Source organism: Gastrolobium bilobum, unplaced genomic scaffold (assembly GCF_033153095.1).
Source record: "Gastrolobium bilobum isolate Gb01-03AN ecotype WA unplaced genomic scaffold, APGP_CSIRO_Gbil_v1 utg25016, whole genome shotgun sequence".
NCBI classification, from domain to species: Eukaryota; Viridiplantae; Streptophyta; class Magnoliopsida; order Fabales; family Fabaceae; genus Gastrolobium; species Gastrolobium bilobum.
In genome coordinates, this window is record NW_026897739.1 from 164,914 (window position 1) to 181,674 (window position 16,761).

Below are 16,761 nucleotides of genomic sequence, written 5' to 3' on the forward strand. Positions count from 1 at the left end.
TTATGACTCCTAGCTTGGGATCAAGAGGCTCACTCGGTTCCTACATGAGGTCTTCTTGCCAAGAATCATTTTCTCCCATCGAGTTACCTTCCGATTTGAGGGCTTCCGCGAACAACTTAGGTTTCCCAGAAGGTATTCGCTCCAGGATATTTCCCAGACTAGCTCCTCTATTTCACAAATCTGGGGAGAATTCCTCCCTATTTTTGAATCTCTTGATGGTTTTCCTCATGATTTCCTGTGAATCAGTTGCTGCTTTTATTGTTTCTCGGTGAACTTCATTTGATGAACTCATCTCTTTTGCCCTAACAGAGAGAAAGATTATCGGTCGTGTGTATCCCACGCATCTAACCCATGAGATCAACTTTACAAAAGGGTGTAGAAATTGTTGATGTAAATCGTAGAATTGAAATGGATGAAATGATGTATTGCATTATATGTGGGGGAATAACAATTAACCTTCGATTTTTTAAGGAAAAAATGTCGACAACTGGTTTATCACCCTCAGCTCCGTCAACAGGAGACAGTGATGTAGATCTGGACTATTTGGAGGTAGTTATGTGCTATGAAAATTTTATCACCCACTAACCTTTGAAATTTTCTTTTAGGCTTCTTCTTAGCTTACAAATGTTGTTATACAAATTGATGGGGCATCTAAGCCCAACCCCAAAGTCTTACAAGTATAGTCAGGTTTGTTAATGAATTGTGAATTTGATTTCAGATATAATGTGCATCTAAACCTATACTTGTTGCAATTTTTTATTGGCTGGATTATCTAATTAGTTTTATTTCAATTCTTGGCACATTTTCAAGTATTGCAGCGGGCAACCAGTGGTGGAGTCAGGAGAGGCGATCACGTCCCTTCATCCTTAATTTTCCTCATGTATGAAAAAATCTTGTAGATTTTTTCAAATATGATTTGTTATCCATTCATTACTGTGTTGCCATACCTAATTTAGTGTAAATTTTGAATTCTTCGTTGTTAGAGAATAATATAAATCATTAAAAAAGCCCTTATAAAAAACGTTAAGGTTTTGGATTGAATTAGTTCTTTACATATGGTATCAAAGCTTTTTTGACCATAAAGTCACGAGTTCGATTCTCACTACGTCCCCTTTTTAGTGGAATTAAATAAACATAAGATAAACCAAAAATTTGACTTATGCAATATCCATGGTTCAAGCCCAAAGGGCTCTTGCAAAAAAGGGTGTGTTAGAGAATAATATAAACAATTAAAAAGACCCTCACCTAACAGGTTAAGGTTTTGGATTGAATTGCTTCTTTGCAGTCTCTCTTCTCATAATTTTTTTAATTTAGAGACAACCATGGCAGCTAGCTCATGAGTTGGGGCAATATTTTGGTTTAACAAAGGAAACACATCCTATCTATTTCTACGCAAACATGTTTACATATTCTTTTCAAGAAATTGTAGATGCATATGGGTGAGTTACTTTGAAATCAGCATGTTCATCTTAAAATTCATTTTTATTTTTCCTCTAAAGTTGGTCATTTTGATCAAACCTACTCTCTTAACCAGAGGCGGATCTAGGTTCAGGAGAAGGGGGGCAAGTGCCCACCCTTGAAATATGATGCAAAAATACCGTTCTCTTAAAATTCAAGTTTTTCTAATTTAATTTTGGGTAGAATATTGTAACAACTAATCAGGGTTACTACCAATCAATTTCACTGCTAGATCGATTATGTTGATCCAACAGTTATATTTATTTTCATCTTTGTATGGTTATGATTCCCCATATTTAATACTTTATATTTATTTTCACCTTTGTATGGTTATGATTTTCCATATTTAATGATTTCACATTAAATATGGGCATTAGCGGACCTACATTGATGCAAGTGTGTGCAAGTGCACACACTAACTTTTCAAGAAAAAGTAAAGGAGTTAGTAAGAACAAATACTCGATGGTCATTCCATTGTATCACCTTTTCTCCGGCTGCCTCAATTCTTACATATTCATCATCTCGGTTTGGCTAAATATCACTTCCATAAATCACCAGTTAAAAATTTAACATTCTAAAGAAGATACAAAACTATAATTAGAAATCTGGAAGGACGAATAAAAATCAGACAACTATTAAGGAGAGAGAAGAGAAGAGAAATAAAAATAATTTTTTGTCCAAGTGGCACTCCTTAAATAGAAGGACCACATTGGGCCTTGAGCACCCAAAAAAAATCCCCACTAAAAGTAGCTTACTTTATTGTTATTAAAAAAAAGTTACAATATGCAAAACTATTCATAGTATCTTTAACAAAAAAATTTGGGGACGCTGCCCTTGAATCCCACCACTAATTATGCAGACATAAATAGAATTTTTTGGGTCCGCCACTGAATATGGGGATCATAACCATACAAAGATAGAAATAAATATAACCGTTGGATCAACATAATCGATCTAACAGTGAAATTGAATGGTAGTAACCCTAGTTGGTTATTACGATATCTTACCCCTTTAATTTTCCTCCTTCTATTTTGTTTTTGTTTTTTTTATCCTCCATCTTCATTATCCAAACCTAACAGCAGAAAGCTCTATTCCAGACCCATGGATTGCATCTGAACACTGATTCATCTCCTCTCAAACCTCAATCTTTGTTATTGGAAGTTGGAACATTTGCTTCTTCGTCCATCATGGGTCTAGTTGAGTCGCAATCCGTCCAGATCTAGATCTCAACTAGACCCAGCCAGCCGACAGTTGATCGCAAGTCGCGTTTCAGACCAAATCTAAATCTATTTGTACTTGAACTTATTGATTGCCCACCCTTCATTAATTTCTTGGATCCGCCACTGCGCTTAACCATTATCATGCGGCAGTGACATCCAGAAAATTTTATTGATGTCTACTCACTTAGGGGTAGGGCTTGGGGAATTTTTTTTAAAGAAAGTTTTAAATGTATTAAAATTCCTTTTGGGTGCTCAACAAAAATTACAGGATCCTATTTAATCTCTTTAAAAAAAAAAGTCGACTCGTAGTCTCTATGAATTCCAAAATAAACCCATATCGTTCTATTTTAAAATTCAGAGAGACCACGATTTCGACTAATTGTGTTTATTTTGGAATTCATAGGAGTCGACTTTTTTTTTCTTCTAAAGGATTAAATTGGACTCCATGATTTTTGTTGAGGACCCAAAATATACTCTACCTCCCCCCCCCCCCAAAAAAAATTTGTGTCTACACTTATAGACAGTTGCACAAATACAGGTTTGCCAATGATCATGCCCGAATATTTAATCTGATGTGATATGCATGTATATATGTAGGAGGATGAAGGGGTAGTAGGATAAAGAACGAATCGGGAGGATTGGGAAGAGAGGGAGATAAGAAAATTGTCAAACAACTCTATATCTTTATTGAGGTTTGATTTGCAATATTTAAAGAAAGTGCACATCCTAATCTAGAATTCAAATAACGAAAGTTGTTGAAACAACCAATCCTAAAATTACGAAGGGAAATAACAAATCCTAAAAATAGGGATAGAAATAACTAATCTCCTAATTACAGTTAAGCTGCATGTTTATTGGAATTTAAACCAGAACAATTTGCAATGCTGGGCTTGGATCATGTGAGGTAGTCATCCAAGTGTTTTGGGCTGATCCGCGTGCGTTTGGGTTGTGTCCTGGTGGGCTGGGTCACAACATCACCTTCCCCTTTTGAATTATCCATGTCCGCATGGATGGGAATTGCATTGGATTGTCGTCCACTAGGAGCGTGCCGCGTGGGGAAGCCAAGCTTATCTTCTGCCCGTTGGGCTGCGTCTCCAGGTGTAGTAACATGATGACCTTGCTTTGTCATAATTGCCGTGGTTGCTGTGTCCGAGGCGTGCGTTAAAGGTTTGGACGAAGAAGACTCATCGTCATTTTGCCTTGTTTCTCAGCCGTTCTCTGTCTCGTCTTTTCGTCTTCGTCGCTATCTTGTGCCATTTCTTCTTCCCACGACGAATCTTCTGGTGCACCGTCGGTCCACTGGACTAGGACCTCCTTAACTAGCTTTCCCTTTTTCCAAACCTTTCTTTCGCCGAGTATAGCTACCGCACGGTGAAGTGGTTTGTTATCCTTCGTGTGTGGTGGAAGTGGGTGGACTTTGAACGAGGTTGGCGAAGCAAACGGTCGGAGTAGGGAAACGTGAAACACCGGGTGTATCCTTGAAGACTCTGGTAATTGAAGTTTGTAGGCTACGGAACCGATTCGCTGTAGCACCTCAAATGGACCATAGTACCGGAGTGCGAGCTTCTGAGAGGTTCGTTTCTGTACGGTGAGCTGTCGGTAAGGTTGTGGTTTAAGTAGAACTAGATCTCCTTCCTTGAACTCCCATTGCTTTCGTTTTTTGTCGCTGTAAGCCTTCATTGCTATTTGAGCCTGATTTAGATTTTGCTTCAAGTTTTCCATTATTTTGTTTCTGTGTGACAGATCTGTGTCTATGGCTTCTAAGGTGCTTGATCCGAGACAGTACGTTAACAAGTTCAGAGGGGGAACACCAAATGTGACTTCGAATGGTGTATAACCCGTCGATCTGTTGAAGGAGGTGTTGAAATGAAACTCGGCAAAGCTCAAGATTCGTGACCAGTGGTTCGGGTTCTCGTGTACGAAGGCTCTAAGGTACTGCTCTAGACACCTGTTTACGCGTTCAGTTTGACCGTCGGTTTGCGGGTGATATGCTGAACTGTAACGCGGGTTTGTGCCTTGAAGTTCAAACAGTGCTCGCCAAAAGTTGCTGAGAAAGACCGGGTCCCGATCCGAGATGATGGTTTTTGGAAACCCATGGAGCTTCCCGGTAGATTCCCAGAATGCTTTTGCAACCCGTACTGCTGTGAAGTTGGCTGGTAAGGGTACAAAGTGTCCTTCATTCGATAACCTGTCCACAGTAACAAAAATGACACTAAAACCATTAGAGTTAGGCAAATGGGTGATAAAGTCCATGCTGAGGTCGGTCCAGATAGTGTTGGGTGGTGTTATGGGTTGCAGTAGCCCGTATTGGGAATGGTTTTGTGGTTTCACTTTCTGGCAGATCTCACAATGTGTGACAAAATTCTTAACATCTCTCTTCAATCCCTTTCAGGTGAAAACTGTGTTGATGCGTAGGAACGTGTTCTGGACCCCTGAATGTCCCCCTTGCAAGGAGCTATGGAACTCGTGGAGCAGCTTCTCCTTCAGAGTGGATTGTTCCGGAATATAAATTCTGGACTTGTGAAAAAACAGATCATTTTTTATTTTCCATGCTTCCCATTTAGTTGGTTCTGTAATAAGGCCCTGGATGACTGTAATAGCGTAGGTGTCTTGCTTTAATTCCTGCTGCAGAATGTGTGTGATGTTGCATGTTGGCCCTGTGATTGTGGCAAACTGGGGGTGAGGTAACTCAGTGCCTCCTTCTGGAAATCGAGACAAAGCATCTGCAGCTGCATTGGCTTTTCCCGGTTTGTAGACAATGGTGTATGAGAAACCCAGAAGTTGTGACAGGAACTGTTGTTGTTCTGGGGTTTGAACGACTTGGTTCATCAGGTGGAACAAGCTCTTATGGTCAGTTCGAATGATGAAGGTAGCTCCTAATAAATATTGTCTCCATTTGGCAATGCCACTAGTAATAGCAAACATTTCGCTTATGTAGGTTGATTTCTTCTGCATTGCCGGGGATAGTTTCCTGCTGTAAAACGCAATAGGTCTGTCATGCTGCATTAATACTGCTCCGATTCCAACACCTGATGCATCTGTCTCTAAGATAAATGGAATTGAGAAATCGGGAAGAATCAGAATAGGTGTTGTGGTGAGTAATAGCTTCAACTTGTCAAAAGCCGCAGACTCCTTGTCTCCCCATTTGAATTCTGTTTTAGAGGTTAAGTCTGATAGAGGAGCAGCTATGGTGGCAAAATGTTTTATAAATCGCCTGTAATATCCAGCCAAGCCTAGGAAAGCCCGTACCTGAGTCACGTTCTTAGGTTGTGTCCAATTTGTGATTGAACTAATTTTTTCCGGGTCTGGTGACAAACCTTTCCCAGATATAATGTGGCCTAAAAACTGGATTTTCTCTTTGGCAAACAAACATTTAGACTGTTTAGCAAAAAATGAGTGTTTCCGTAGAGTGGATAAGACCGTCAGTAGGTGTTCCTTGTGTGCATTCAGTGTTGCGCTGTATATTAAGATATCATCAAAGAAAATTACCACAAATTTCCTTAAAAATGCTGAGAAAACCTCATTCACAGTAGCTTGGAAGGTAGATGGTGCATTGGATAGCCCAAAAGGCATCACGAGGAATTCGTAGTGGCCATGGTGTGTGCGAAAGGCTGTCTTGTGAACGTCAGATGCATCCATGAGTATTTGGTGGTAGCCTGACCGTAGATCCAGTTTGGAAAAAATTGATGCTCCATGTAGTTCGTCTAATAATTCGTCTATGGTAGGAATTGGGAACTTGTCCTGCACCGTGATTGCATTTAAGGCTCTATAATCAACGCAAAAGCGCCACGTTCCATCTTTCTTTTTTACTAGTATGACCGGTGAGCTATAGGCGGAATTACTTGGGCGTATTATTCCTTCTTTCATCATCTCTGTGACCAGCTTCTCAGTCTCATTTTTTTGGTAATGTGGATACTGGTAAGGCCGTACCTGTATTGGGTTTGTGTTGGGGAGAAGGTGGATATGGTGGTTTGTTGGTCTATGTGGTGGGAGTTTAGTGGGTTTGAGGAATACGTCCTGGAAATTGGTTAGGATGGGTGAGATGGTGTGTGGGATTGTAGGGGTTGGGTCTGTATGTGGGTGGGGAGTTGATGCCGTCATGCACATGAGATAGGCCTGTATTGGTTCCTGGGCTATGAGTTTGTGTAATTGGGAGTTGGTAATTGCGGAAGGTGTTAGACTGGTATTCCCTTGAAGAATCATGGGTTTGGAGTGGTGGGTAAAGGTCATGGTCAGTGTTTGGTAGTCTGTTAGGACTGGTCCTAAGGTTGATAGCCATTGTATGCCTAGGACAATATCGGCGCCCTGAAGTTCTAGCACAAAAAGGACTATGTCAAAAACGTGTTGATTCGGGAGAGTAATACGAACCTTAGTACACATCCCTTTGCAGTATAGGTTGTCCCTGTTTCCCACTTGGACCTTGAATGGGTTGATGGACTGGATGGGTAAGTGCAAGTGATTTGCAGCGCGTTCTGTAATAAAGTTATGGGTGCTGCCATTGTCTATCAGTATCTGGACAGCTGTGCCTTTAACAGTGCCCGTTAGTCGAAATACCTTGGTGGAGTGGTGACCAAAGAGGGCATTGAAACTGATTTCTGGATACGCAGGGATGTCCGGAATAGATTCTTCCTCTGTTTCCTCTGCATGCGCAATCTCTTCATCGTCATCTACTAATATGCACATAAAGGTAGAACCTTGTTTGCATTTATGGCCAAAAACATACCGTTCGTCACAGTTGTAACATAGACCCTTTTCTCTTCGTGCCATCATCTCTGTTTGGGTGAGCCGCCGTATTGGTATGGAAGTTGACTGGGGTGTTGGTGGTTTGCCGGGTTGAGTGATGGTGTTAGATTGGTTACGCTGTCCCCACCGTAGTGTGCGATCCTCCGCTTCTGCAAAATTGCATGCAAGGCCCCAAGCGGCAAGGAAAGTCTCGGGTAAATGTGCTTGAACATCACTACGCACCTTTGGTTTTAGCCCCGAGATAAACATGCTTTTTCGAAGGCCGTCCGTTATGCCGTGTACTTTACTTGACATAGTTTCGAATGTTGCTTGGTATTCACGGACCAATCCTGTTTGGGTCAGCCGGCATAATGCTCCTGCTGGATCCTCATAAACTGTTGGGCCATACCTGCTGATTATGGCTGTCCGAAAGTCTCTCCAGGTTGCAATTAGTCCCTCGCGGGACAGATTGCGGTACCAGCTTAAGGCTGGTGGATCTAGGTGTAAGGCGGCCAGACGGAGCTTCTCCGGTTCTGTGATTGAATAATATTCAAAATACTGGTCCACTGCGAATAACCAGTCTGTAGGGTCTCCCTGGGCAAACCGAGGGAATACAAGGCGGACCGGTTTTGGCCGGTTCGGATCTGGACGTGTTGGACCTGGTCCAAGAACGCTACCTGAAGGTTGGTTGTTGCGCTGGGCTTCGAAGATAGCGGTTATTTCGCGCTGGAACTGATCGAACCTGTGGTCTAGTTGCTCCTGGTTGGAGCGTTGCATCTGCATCATGAAGGTTTGCCGATCCTCATTTGCGGATGTTATGAACGTAGTTAGCCGTTCCTCAACAACGGTGATCTGTCTTGCATCTGAGCCATGCGGGTAGTCTTTTCAGCCATGGAGGTAAGTTCAGGAATGAAAGCACCAAAATGTAGGAGGATGAAGGGGTAGTAGGAGAAAGAACGAATCGGGAGGATTGGGAAGAGAGGGAGATAAGAAAATTGTCAAACAACTCTATATCTTTATTGAGGTTTGATTTGCAATATTTAAAGAAAGTGCACATCCTAATCTAGAATTCAAATAACGAAAGTTGTTGAAACAACCAATCCTAAAATTACGAAGGGAAATAACAAATCCTAAAAATAGGGATAGAAATAACTAATCTCCTAATTACAGTTAAGCTGCATGTTTATTGGAATTTAAACCAGAACAATTTGCAATGCTGGGCTTGGATCATGTGAGGTAGTCATCCAAGTGTTTTGGGCTGATCCGCGTGCGTTTGGGTTGTGTCCTGGTGGGCTGGGTCACAACAATATATCTCTGTTATATATCTCAGTTGAACTTCTAACTTTTGCATGTTAAGATGGAATATACTGCAGCTGAGAATAACTAGAGATAACGAAAGCAGCTTGTATTGCATTAGGTATAAAATATAAAAAGGATATACAATAGAAAGTGGAATAATGTTAAAACTTTCTATGTTGCGTAGCAAGTAGCAATATTCGATTTCATTTTATGATCATCTTTAATTATATTGATTTCATATTATTTGATTCAAATAACATTTAGAACTCTAAATACTATTGGACATGTTTTCTCTAACTTTTATAAAATGTAACTTCCCCCCCCCCCCCCCCCCTCTTTTGACAATGTTATTGAATTTTTTTCTCATTAATTGTTCCCATACTTTTCTTTGTACTTGTTATGCAATGTGGGGATTGCCATTGCGTGCTGAATCTCCAATAACGTTGGTCTCGCGCTAAGTGATGTTGGTGTCTGTTGAATTTCTAATCAAATGTTGTAATCAGCACCAGCTTGAGTCTACTAAGAAAACAAAAAGTAGTATATTTTGACTGGTAGTAACAGAGAATTGGAACTACTAAAACTTTCCTGCTTTGTTTGAATAATAAGGTGCTGGTTTGCTTGAAATCCTAACAGAACTGAGATTGATATATGCTAGTTTTTAGTTCAATCCAATCATATCTAATATTATTGACAATGTTAGATTGTATTTATCTTGTCATAAACGTCAGATAATTGAGCCGTTTTAAAGTTATTTGTATCCTTACAGGGGAAGGACAGAATATTTTTCTTGCAGTCTCTGCATCTCCATAATCTTATGGTCATTGTGTATAACTTGTATTTTTGGATTTGTTCTATACTTCTATTAACAACAAGGTTCTAAGTTGCTTGATATATTGATTATCTGCCTAGAGCTCAAATAATCAATTGTTTTTTTTTTTTGGTACAGAAATAATCAATTGTTAATATTTGAATAAGAGTTTAGTGTGTGTCCTTTTAAAGGAGGTAAGTTGTGTCATTTTAGTTTTTTACTCTATGTACTCCTGGTAGTACATAATTATAACATGAAAAATTACTTTTTTTTTTTCACTTTCCACATGTGACTGAGAATAGACGGAAGTACATAAAGTAAAAAAACTAAAAGTACACAGCTTGCAAATAGTTTTCCCTTTGAATAATTGTCTGCGTAGAACTCAGTAAGTTTCATGCTTCTGCCTTTTTATTTTATTATATTTTTTCAAAGATTTATTGTTTGGAAATCTCAGTCAGGGTAGATAAGTGACACAAGAAATGAAATGGTCTAGTCGTATAATTGTCCGCCTAGAACTCAGCACGTTTCAAGCTTCTGCCTTTTTATTTTCTTTTTATATTTTCAAAGATTTGTTTTTTGGAAATCTCAGTCAGGGTAGATAAGTGACACAAGAAATGAAATGGTCTATAGTCACCCATGCATTAGTTGCAGCTACTAGTTCTATAATATATTTAACTTCTGACTTTTATGGACAGGTCTTGAAGTTATCTCTTTCCTATTAGAAATGAATCACTAAATGCGTCATATCCTTGCTTCTTATTTTCTTCTTCAGTTTTTGGTCTTTTAAGTCTAGCTCATTCATAGTTTCAAGTGTTTTCTTTGACAAAGTGCTACTTGTTTCATAATACGTTTAACTTCTGACTTTTATGGATGGGCCTTGAAGTTACATCTTCCCTTCAAGAAACGCATCATCTCTAAACGCACCATGTTCTTACATTTTAATTTCTTCTACAGCTTTTGGTCTTTTTAAGTTTAGCTCATTAAGTGTTATCAACTGTTTTCTATGACAAAGTTTCTGCTTCTGGCCTCAGGGTAAGTTCTCTATATTGTGTCATGTGAGTGGTGAACTACCAGGAAGGTTATCTGATATCTTAATTGGCCCTTCGTGTGTGTGTAAATCTAACGGTACACAAAGAAGGGAACCATTCCAGTGCATTTTTTTCATTAGTGTGGCTCTACCCGTTTGTGGAAAACTAACAAAGAGGGTGGCAAGTAAATTTTGTTGGAATTATGCATGAATTGTTGCAGTTTCGAGCACCCCCACCCTGCCACCCTTCTAAAGAGTTGCTTTCCTCTTTCCTCACCATTCCACTAAAAATATGTTCTCATTTTGCACCATTTGGAGGGCTATACATTTCCTTTGATTTCACACAGCAGTGTATCTAGTACCTCATCACTCTTCAGTTAATCTCTCTCCTTAGGGTACTCGGAACTTCATCTTCCACTCGATCATAATTAGTCCTTCGGTTAGTTTCCAAGTTTCATACATCATAACTAATTCCTTTAACTGCAAGTAGTTTCACATATTGCCCTAACAGATGATAATCATCGTCACAATTAGTTAATACCATTTGTCATCCCTCTCGCGTGAGAAATCATTTCATCACCTGATTATTACCTAATCTCTTCAGCAAGTTTTCCAAGTCAAGTAATACTGATATTTCACAATATGCCCTACAAATTATGAGAAGGTAATAATATTTTACACTGAAGATCTTCCAATTCATTTACTTGCTTGCCAAGTTGCCATAACAACGGATATTGGACACTGGGCTAACAAGCATACAGAGTTATACTAGTCTAGTGTCCTGTAGCACACAGGACTTACAACATAAACAACATGATCGTAGCAGTTTCCTGATCCTATAAGGAGATGCTATTCCCAGTACTAAACGATACATTTCACAATTTAATATTTACACAAGCTGCACTAGTCTAGCGCCACACAATCACAACAGGGCATCCTTAAATTTAATGTGTTGGTGTATGTATAGCAGCTACAGTTGAGACCATGGAATCCACTCCACAAACATTTCGCCCTTTGCAGATTTTGTAATATCCATTCTCTCCCCAACTTTCCCCCCAGGAATTCTTTATGATCCAGTAAGCCTTTTTCTTGAGCCGAATGGGAGCATATCCACGAGCGCCATAACCCACTAGAAGAACACCATGATCCAAATTATGCTTTCCACAGATGTATGGGCATGAGACGCCACCAATATATGTCTGCATAAAAACTGCATTGATACCAACTGTACCAAGCAAAGCAAAAGTCAGTTTTTTCTCTAATTTGTCATTCAACCTATGTATTCTTCTTCAATAAAAGAGATAATCAAACATGTTAATTAGCTACCTGCAAGAGGGCCATTCTTCACTAGATTTGCAGCAATTTGTTTTTCGTCAAGGGAAACAACACTGAAATTAGATACGGAAGCTGCAATTTTGGTTTTGTCAAATTTGCAAGAGCCATCTCTTCCACTGTAAGGATAGTCCTCTTCTCGCTGTACTCCCCCAGCTTGAAGTATGTACTCGAATGCGTTGTTCATCAACCCACCATTACACCCTGAGTCACAAGCTCCATATTGTTCTGGATCACACTGCCAGATTTATAGCCGTTAATTCCTCACTATAATATCATGGTGGTTAATTTTATGGTACCGCCAATCATTAATTATTCTGTTCTCAAAAGAGTTTATAATCAAAATTATGGGGAAATATCACCAATTAAATTTATAACTTCTTATCACCAAATCTTAACTACTGATTTTCATTAATTAGACAGTTATAATTTATTAGATGACATTTATTAATTAAGTATTAATTTCCAACAAATTATAACTATCACGTTGACAGAAATAATAAAAAACTTAATTAATATCTGATAAAAAATGATAAACTTAATTGGTGGTAAATATCTGTCACCAAAATTATTTCTTAAAAATTTGCTAAACATAAACTATATAATAACTTAGGGAAATATTATTCCTCCTTTCACATAAGATAATTTCTTTCTCGTATTATCTCATTTCAATTTTGACACGTCATCTTTTTCTTATTTTATGCAATAGTGAGATCCACTCATTTACTCTCTACTCTCTACAACATACCCATTTACTCTCAACATGAGATAAGATGATAATTAAGAGTAAACACCCTTTTTAGACCCTGCAATATCTACGAAGTCCTTTTCAGGCTCTGGCAATAAAAAAAGACCAAATTGGTCCCTGAAAGTACAAGAGGAGGGCCACTCTACATATTTGAGAGTTGACATAAGGACTAACATGGCCCCTTTTTTTGTAATTTCAGGAACCAATTTAGTCCTTTTTATTGCTAGGGACTAAAAAGGACTTCGTAGATATTGACAGGGACTAAAAAGGGTGTTTACTCGATAATTAAAAGAGAGTAATAAAACCCAATAACTTATCATAACCACGATCGAAACAAGAGAGAGAAACGTACCACATGATCGCAATCCACAAGCTGTTGCTCGCTAAGGCTCACTAGGTTTCCAGTTTCCAGAAAATGAGCTCCTTCCAACGCACCTGTGGTGCTGAACGCCCAACACGAACCACAAGATCCCTAATCATCAATCACCCCTAAACAGTTAATCGCGCTAATCTCAAAGTTTATCTCAAACACAAGATTATATTAATGATCGATTAATAATTATTATATTATACATACCTGGTCCTTGATGGGAGTGACGGCTCCTTTTTCCCGCCAATCGAAATCCTTAGGGAGATCCTTCGTAGGGAGGATCGGAGCCTTCTGAGCATCGGCGGGAAGACGGAGAGGCTTGAGGCCGAGGAACTGGTGGCGGAACTCCGACGGAGTGAGATCGGAGAACTTGGTGACGCCGTGGACGGCGGAGGGATCGAGTTTCTCGTGCAGCTTGGCTCTGCGCAAGTTGGTCTTGAAGACGCCGAAGCGATAGTCGTGCTCCTCATTTGTAGCGTAGGTTTTGCTGAACTTTGACTTGAAGGTGGAGAAGTGGTGCTCCGCGTTCAGCAAGTGATCCTCCTCGGATTCGCCGTCCGCCACCACTTGACGGATCAGAAGCTCGTCGTCGTCGTCGGCATCGATTCGATCGGCAATCGCGGCGGTTGCGACGGCGGCGAAGAGGAGCAGAGCTAAGAGTGAGTAGCGATCCATGGATTGGGTAATGGATTGGATATTTTGGAATTGCTACAAATTTAACAAGAATACAGCTAGTGTGATGATGACACGTGCCCCTCGCCTGATGAGGTTCGTTTTCTACAACATGTCAGTGCACTCGTCAGCTAAACTAACAAATACCTCTGGCCCACTTTTATTTTCAAGTTGTTAAAAATAAAAATATTTTTTTTATAAATTTCGAAAAATAAAAATAAAGTTATTTTATAATTATTAATATAAAAAAAATCCATAGTCTTATATATTCATTAAATCCAAAATTCTTTTCCACTGACCCAAAAAGAAATAATGAGAAATAAAGAGTGAGCTCCATTATTTGACTTGTAAGATGTATATTTGATATTATATTTATAACAATTACGTGGCCTTTTTCTTTCCTGATTGTTGGAAAGAGATACAAAAGCGACAGAAATATCCACCTTTTTTTTTTTTTTTTTTGGTGTGGGAAATATCCACTTTTAATTTTCCTTTGAAGTATATGTGATAAATTGTACAGTAATGAGTAGAAACAGTACCCAAACATAAATATGATATGAGTTTATAGAAAAAGCAGTTATAAATATAATATCAATTATACAGCTTTCAAGCCAAATAATGGAGCTGAAACTTTATTGCTCATTTCTTTTAGGGTCCGTTGAAAGTAGGTTTGGATTTACCATATACATTTCATAAAGGAAATGTATAATTCTTTTTATTCGTGATTTTTTATGTGATATTTTTATTAATAATTATAATAATGTCACTTTATATTAGTACATTTTTTATTTTAAAAATTTACGAAATGAAAATAAGAAAGTTGTTTAATTGATATTCTATTTATAACAGATATTTTCAATAAACTAACGGTATTTCTAACCATCACTGTGCAATTTATCATTTATTGGTATTTTTGTCCCAAATTTATTTATTATTGAAGATAATTTTATTTCTTTTATATGTGTGTGTACGTGGGGGTACATGACTACATGTGAGGTTATTTGATGAGAGAAAAAAAAAAATTCACATATTTTTATGTATATACAAGAGATAATTTTATCTCTTAAGATATATCAAGGTCCACTTTCGTGTACTGGATATTTTTGCATCTTCTCTTGCAATTTATGATTTCCTTTCATTTTCCATACGTCTGACAATTTAATCATCAATACCAAAAATTTAAAAAGTTATTCAAGGTTTCGTTTGCAAGCTTCTTTCCTTTCCTTTTCTTTCAACTTCGATATCACTATCACTCAATTTTTAAATAATATAGTGAATCTTTCAAAAGAAGCATACGCGAGCAACTTGATTTCTTTTCCGTATATGTGTGTATCTATATTTAAAGTTCCTGGATGACTTCAGGCATTCCATACATAGTCAGTAGGAAGTTAGTGCGGGTTTATTTTTTCTTTTTCTCAACACGAAGACGTATTAAATCATGATCGATGTTTAAATTAAACAAATAATCGTTTCACATATTTATAAATGCCTTTTTTTTTATGTCAAGAGAAAAGGACAAAAAAATAAAATAATGACTAAATTAAACTAAGAGGCTACGCCAACAAAATAACACACACAATTTCTCATGTTCTCAGCTACTAGGTAACGGTTCAAATTTATTTGATAAAAGGAGTTGATTGATGTAGTAAATCTCCAACCTCTGATGAAATGAATTGCTTGCTATCATGCACACATGTATGTCAAGCTCAACAAAGGCATGGGCTATGTCGGAGCCTCCAAACCTGAGCCCAATAGCCCAACCCGTTATTGTGGCCTAGTCCAAGCAAATAGCCCATGTATGTAGTTGAATGATTAGAAGTAATGGGCCATTGTACTTTAGTCAAAGTAAGTATGAAGCCCTTAGGAATTTTTTTTGGAATTCCCTCTTCATTTTACCTTGGACAAAGGATGGCTAAATTAACTCGATTATTCCACCTAAGATCGACCTCAACGTTTTATTAGGTTACATGTCATCAAATCAAATTCTTTTTTTTTTTTTATACAAATGAAAATTGAATACATAAACTAATATAATTTACCCAAATTCCTCACTACTAGACCAAATATAATGGCTTAAATCAAATTCCTTTTGCTTGTAGGGAACCATTACAATAGTTAAAAGATTAGAGGTAAGAGTAGAAATATTGGGTAAGTTAACTAAAATTAAAGTAGAATTAAGAGAGAAATATAAAGTAATGATTTTTTATTTTTTGAAAATATTTCAATCGGTTCATTGCTTCGCAACTAATCCGATTCGGGACGGGTCCAGGATTAAGGCTTTTAAACTTCTCCCAAAGGTGGTACTGGAGAAATTCGAACACATGTTCTCATCTCCACCTGCTTACCTCGCATGCACCAACTGAGCTACCACCATTTAGTTAGTAATGAATGACTAGAATACTCCTCTTTAGGAGTTACAATTTAGGTGTTAAGTATTTGGAGGTTATATATGGGCATCCAAAAATTATTTTTTATAACAGCTCTCTTATATTAAATAAAGCTATATGGAGTTTATAATATATGATATATGATTGGTTGCGTTCATTTGGATTTACTACACTATTAGCTAGTCAGTGGAGGAGACATGAGACGTGGGAGGGTAGTGCTTAATGGCGAAGCCAACGAGGAGCTACAGGTCGATGATGGCTCCCCGTAAACTTCATCAATACTGAATTAGTTCATAAAGCCCGAAAGCAAGAGTAAGTATTAAATCTCTCAATCGCTTTAATTTGAAGTCCTTTATATACAGTACAAAAATATATAGAAGCTAATTTTTTTTTTTGTCCTTGTTGCGTCAGTCAAAGGGCCTGTTTTATTCTTAAAACTAGTTTAGTTTTTAAAACAAAAAAAAAAGTAAAAAAGAAAAAGAAAAATTGTTTGAAAAGGGTTGTTTTATAAAATAACTTCCAAAATAATAATAATTTTTTGTTTTAAAAATTTAAAATGGAGAATAACCTAGGGATGTTCTCAAAAATTGTTTTTTTTTTGTTTTTGTTTTTGTGGGGATAATTTTATAATTATAATATTGTAAATAGATTTACTTTTTTAATTTTAAATATTTTATTGTGATTAATTATCAAATCTCATTAATAAAAATGTTGTAAA

The 16,761-nt window shown here is 37.8% G+C and overlaps 1 protein-coding gene across 1 annotated transcript; it reads right to left on the reverse strand.

Annotated features, from left to right (window-relative positions):
• Positions 1-11,156: 11,156 nt before the first annotated feature.
• Positions 11,157-13,661, reverse strand: LOC133309672 (cysteine proteinase 15A-like). Its single transcript, XM_061510463.1, has 4 exons — positions 13,192-13,661; positions 12,967-13,086; positions 11,861-12,104; positions 11,157-11,759 (listed from the first exon to the last, which is right to left on the reverse strand). Exons 1-4 carry the CDS (start codon positions 13,657-13,659, stop codon positions 11,479-11,481), a joined length of 1,113 nt encoding a protein of 370 aa, XP_061366447.1. The 5' UTR covers positions 13,660-13,661; the 3' UTR covers positions 11,157-11,478.
• Between the last annotated feature and the right edge of the window lie 3,100 nt (positions 13,662-16,761).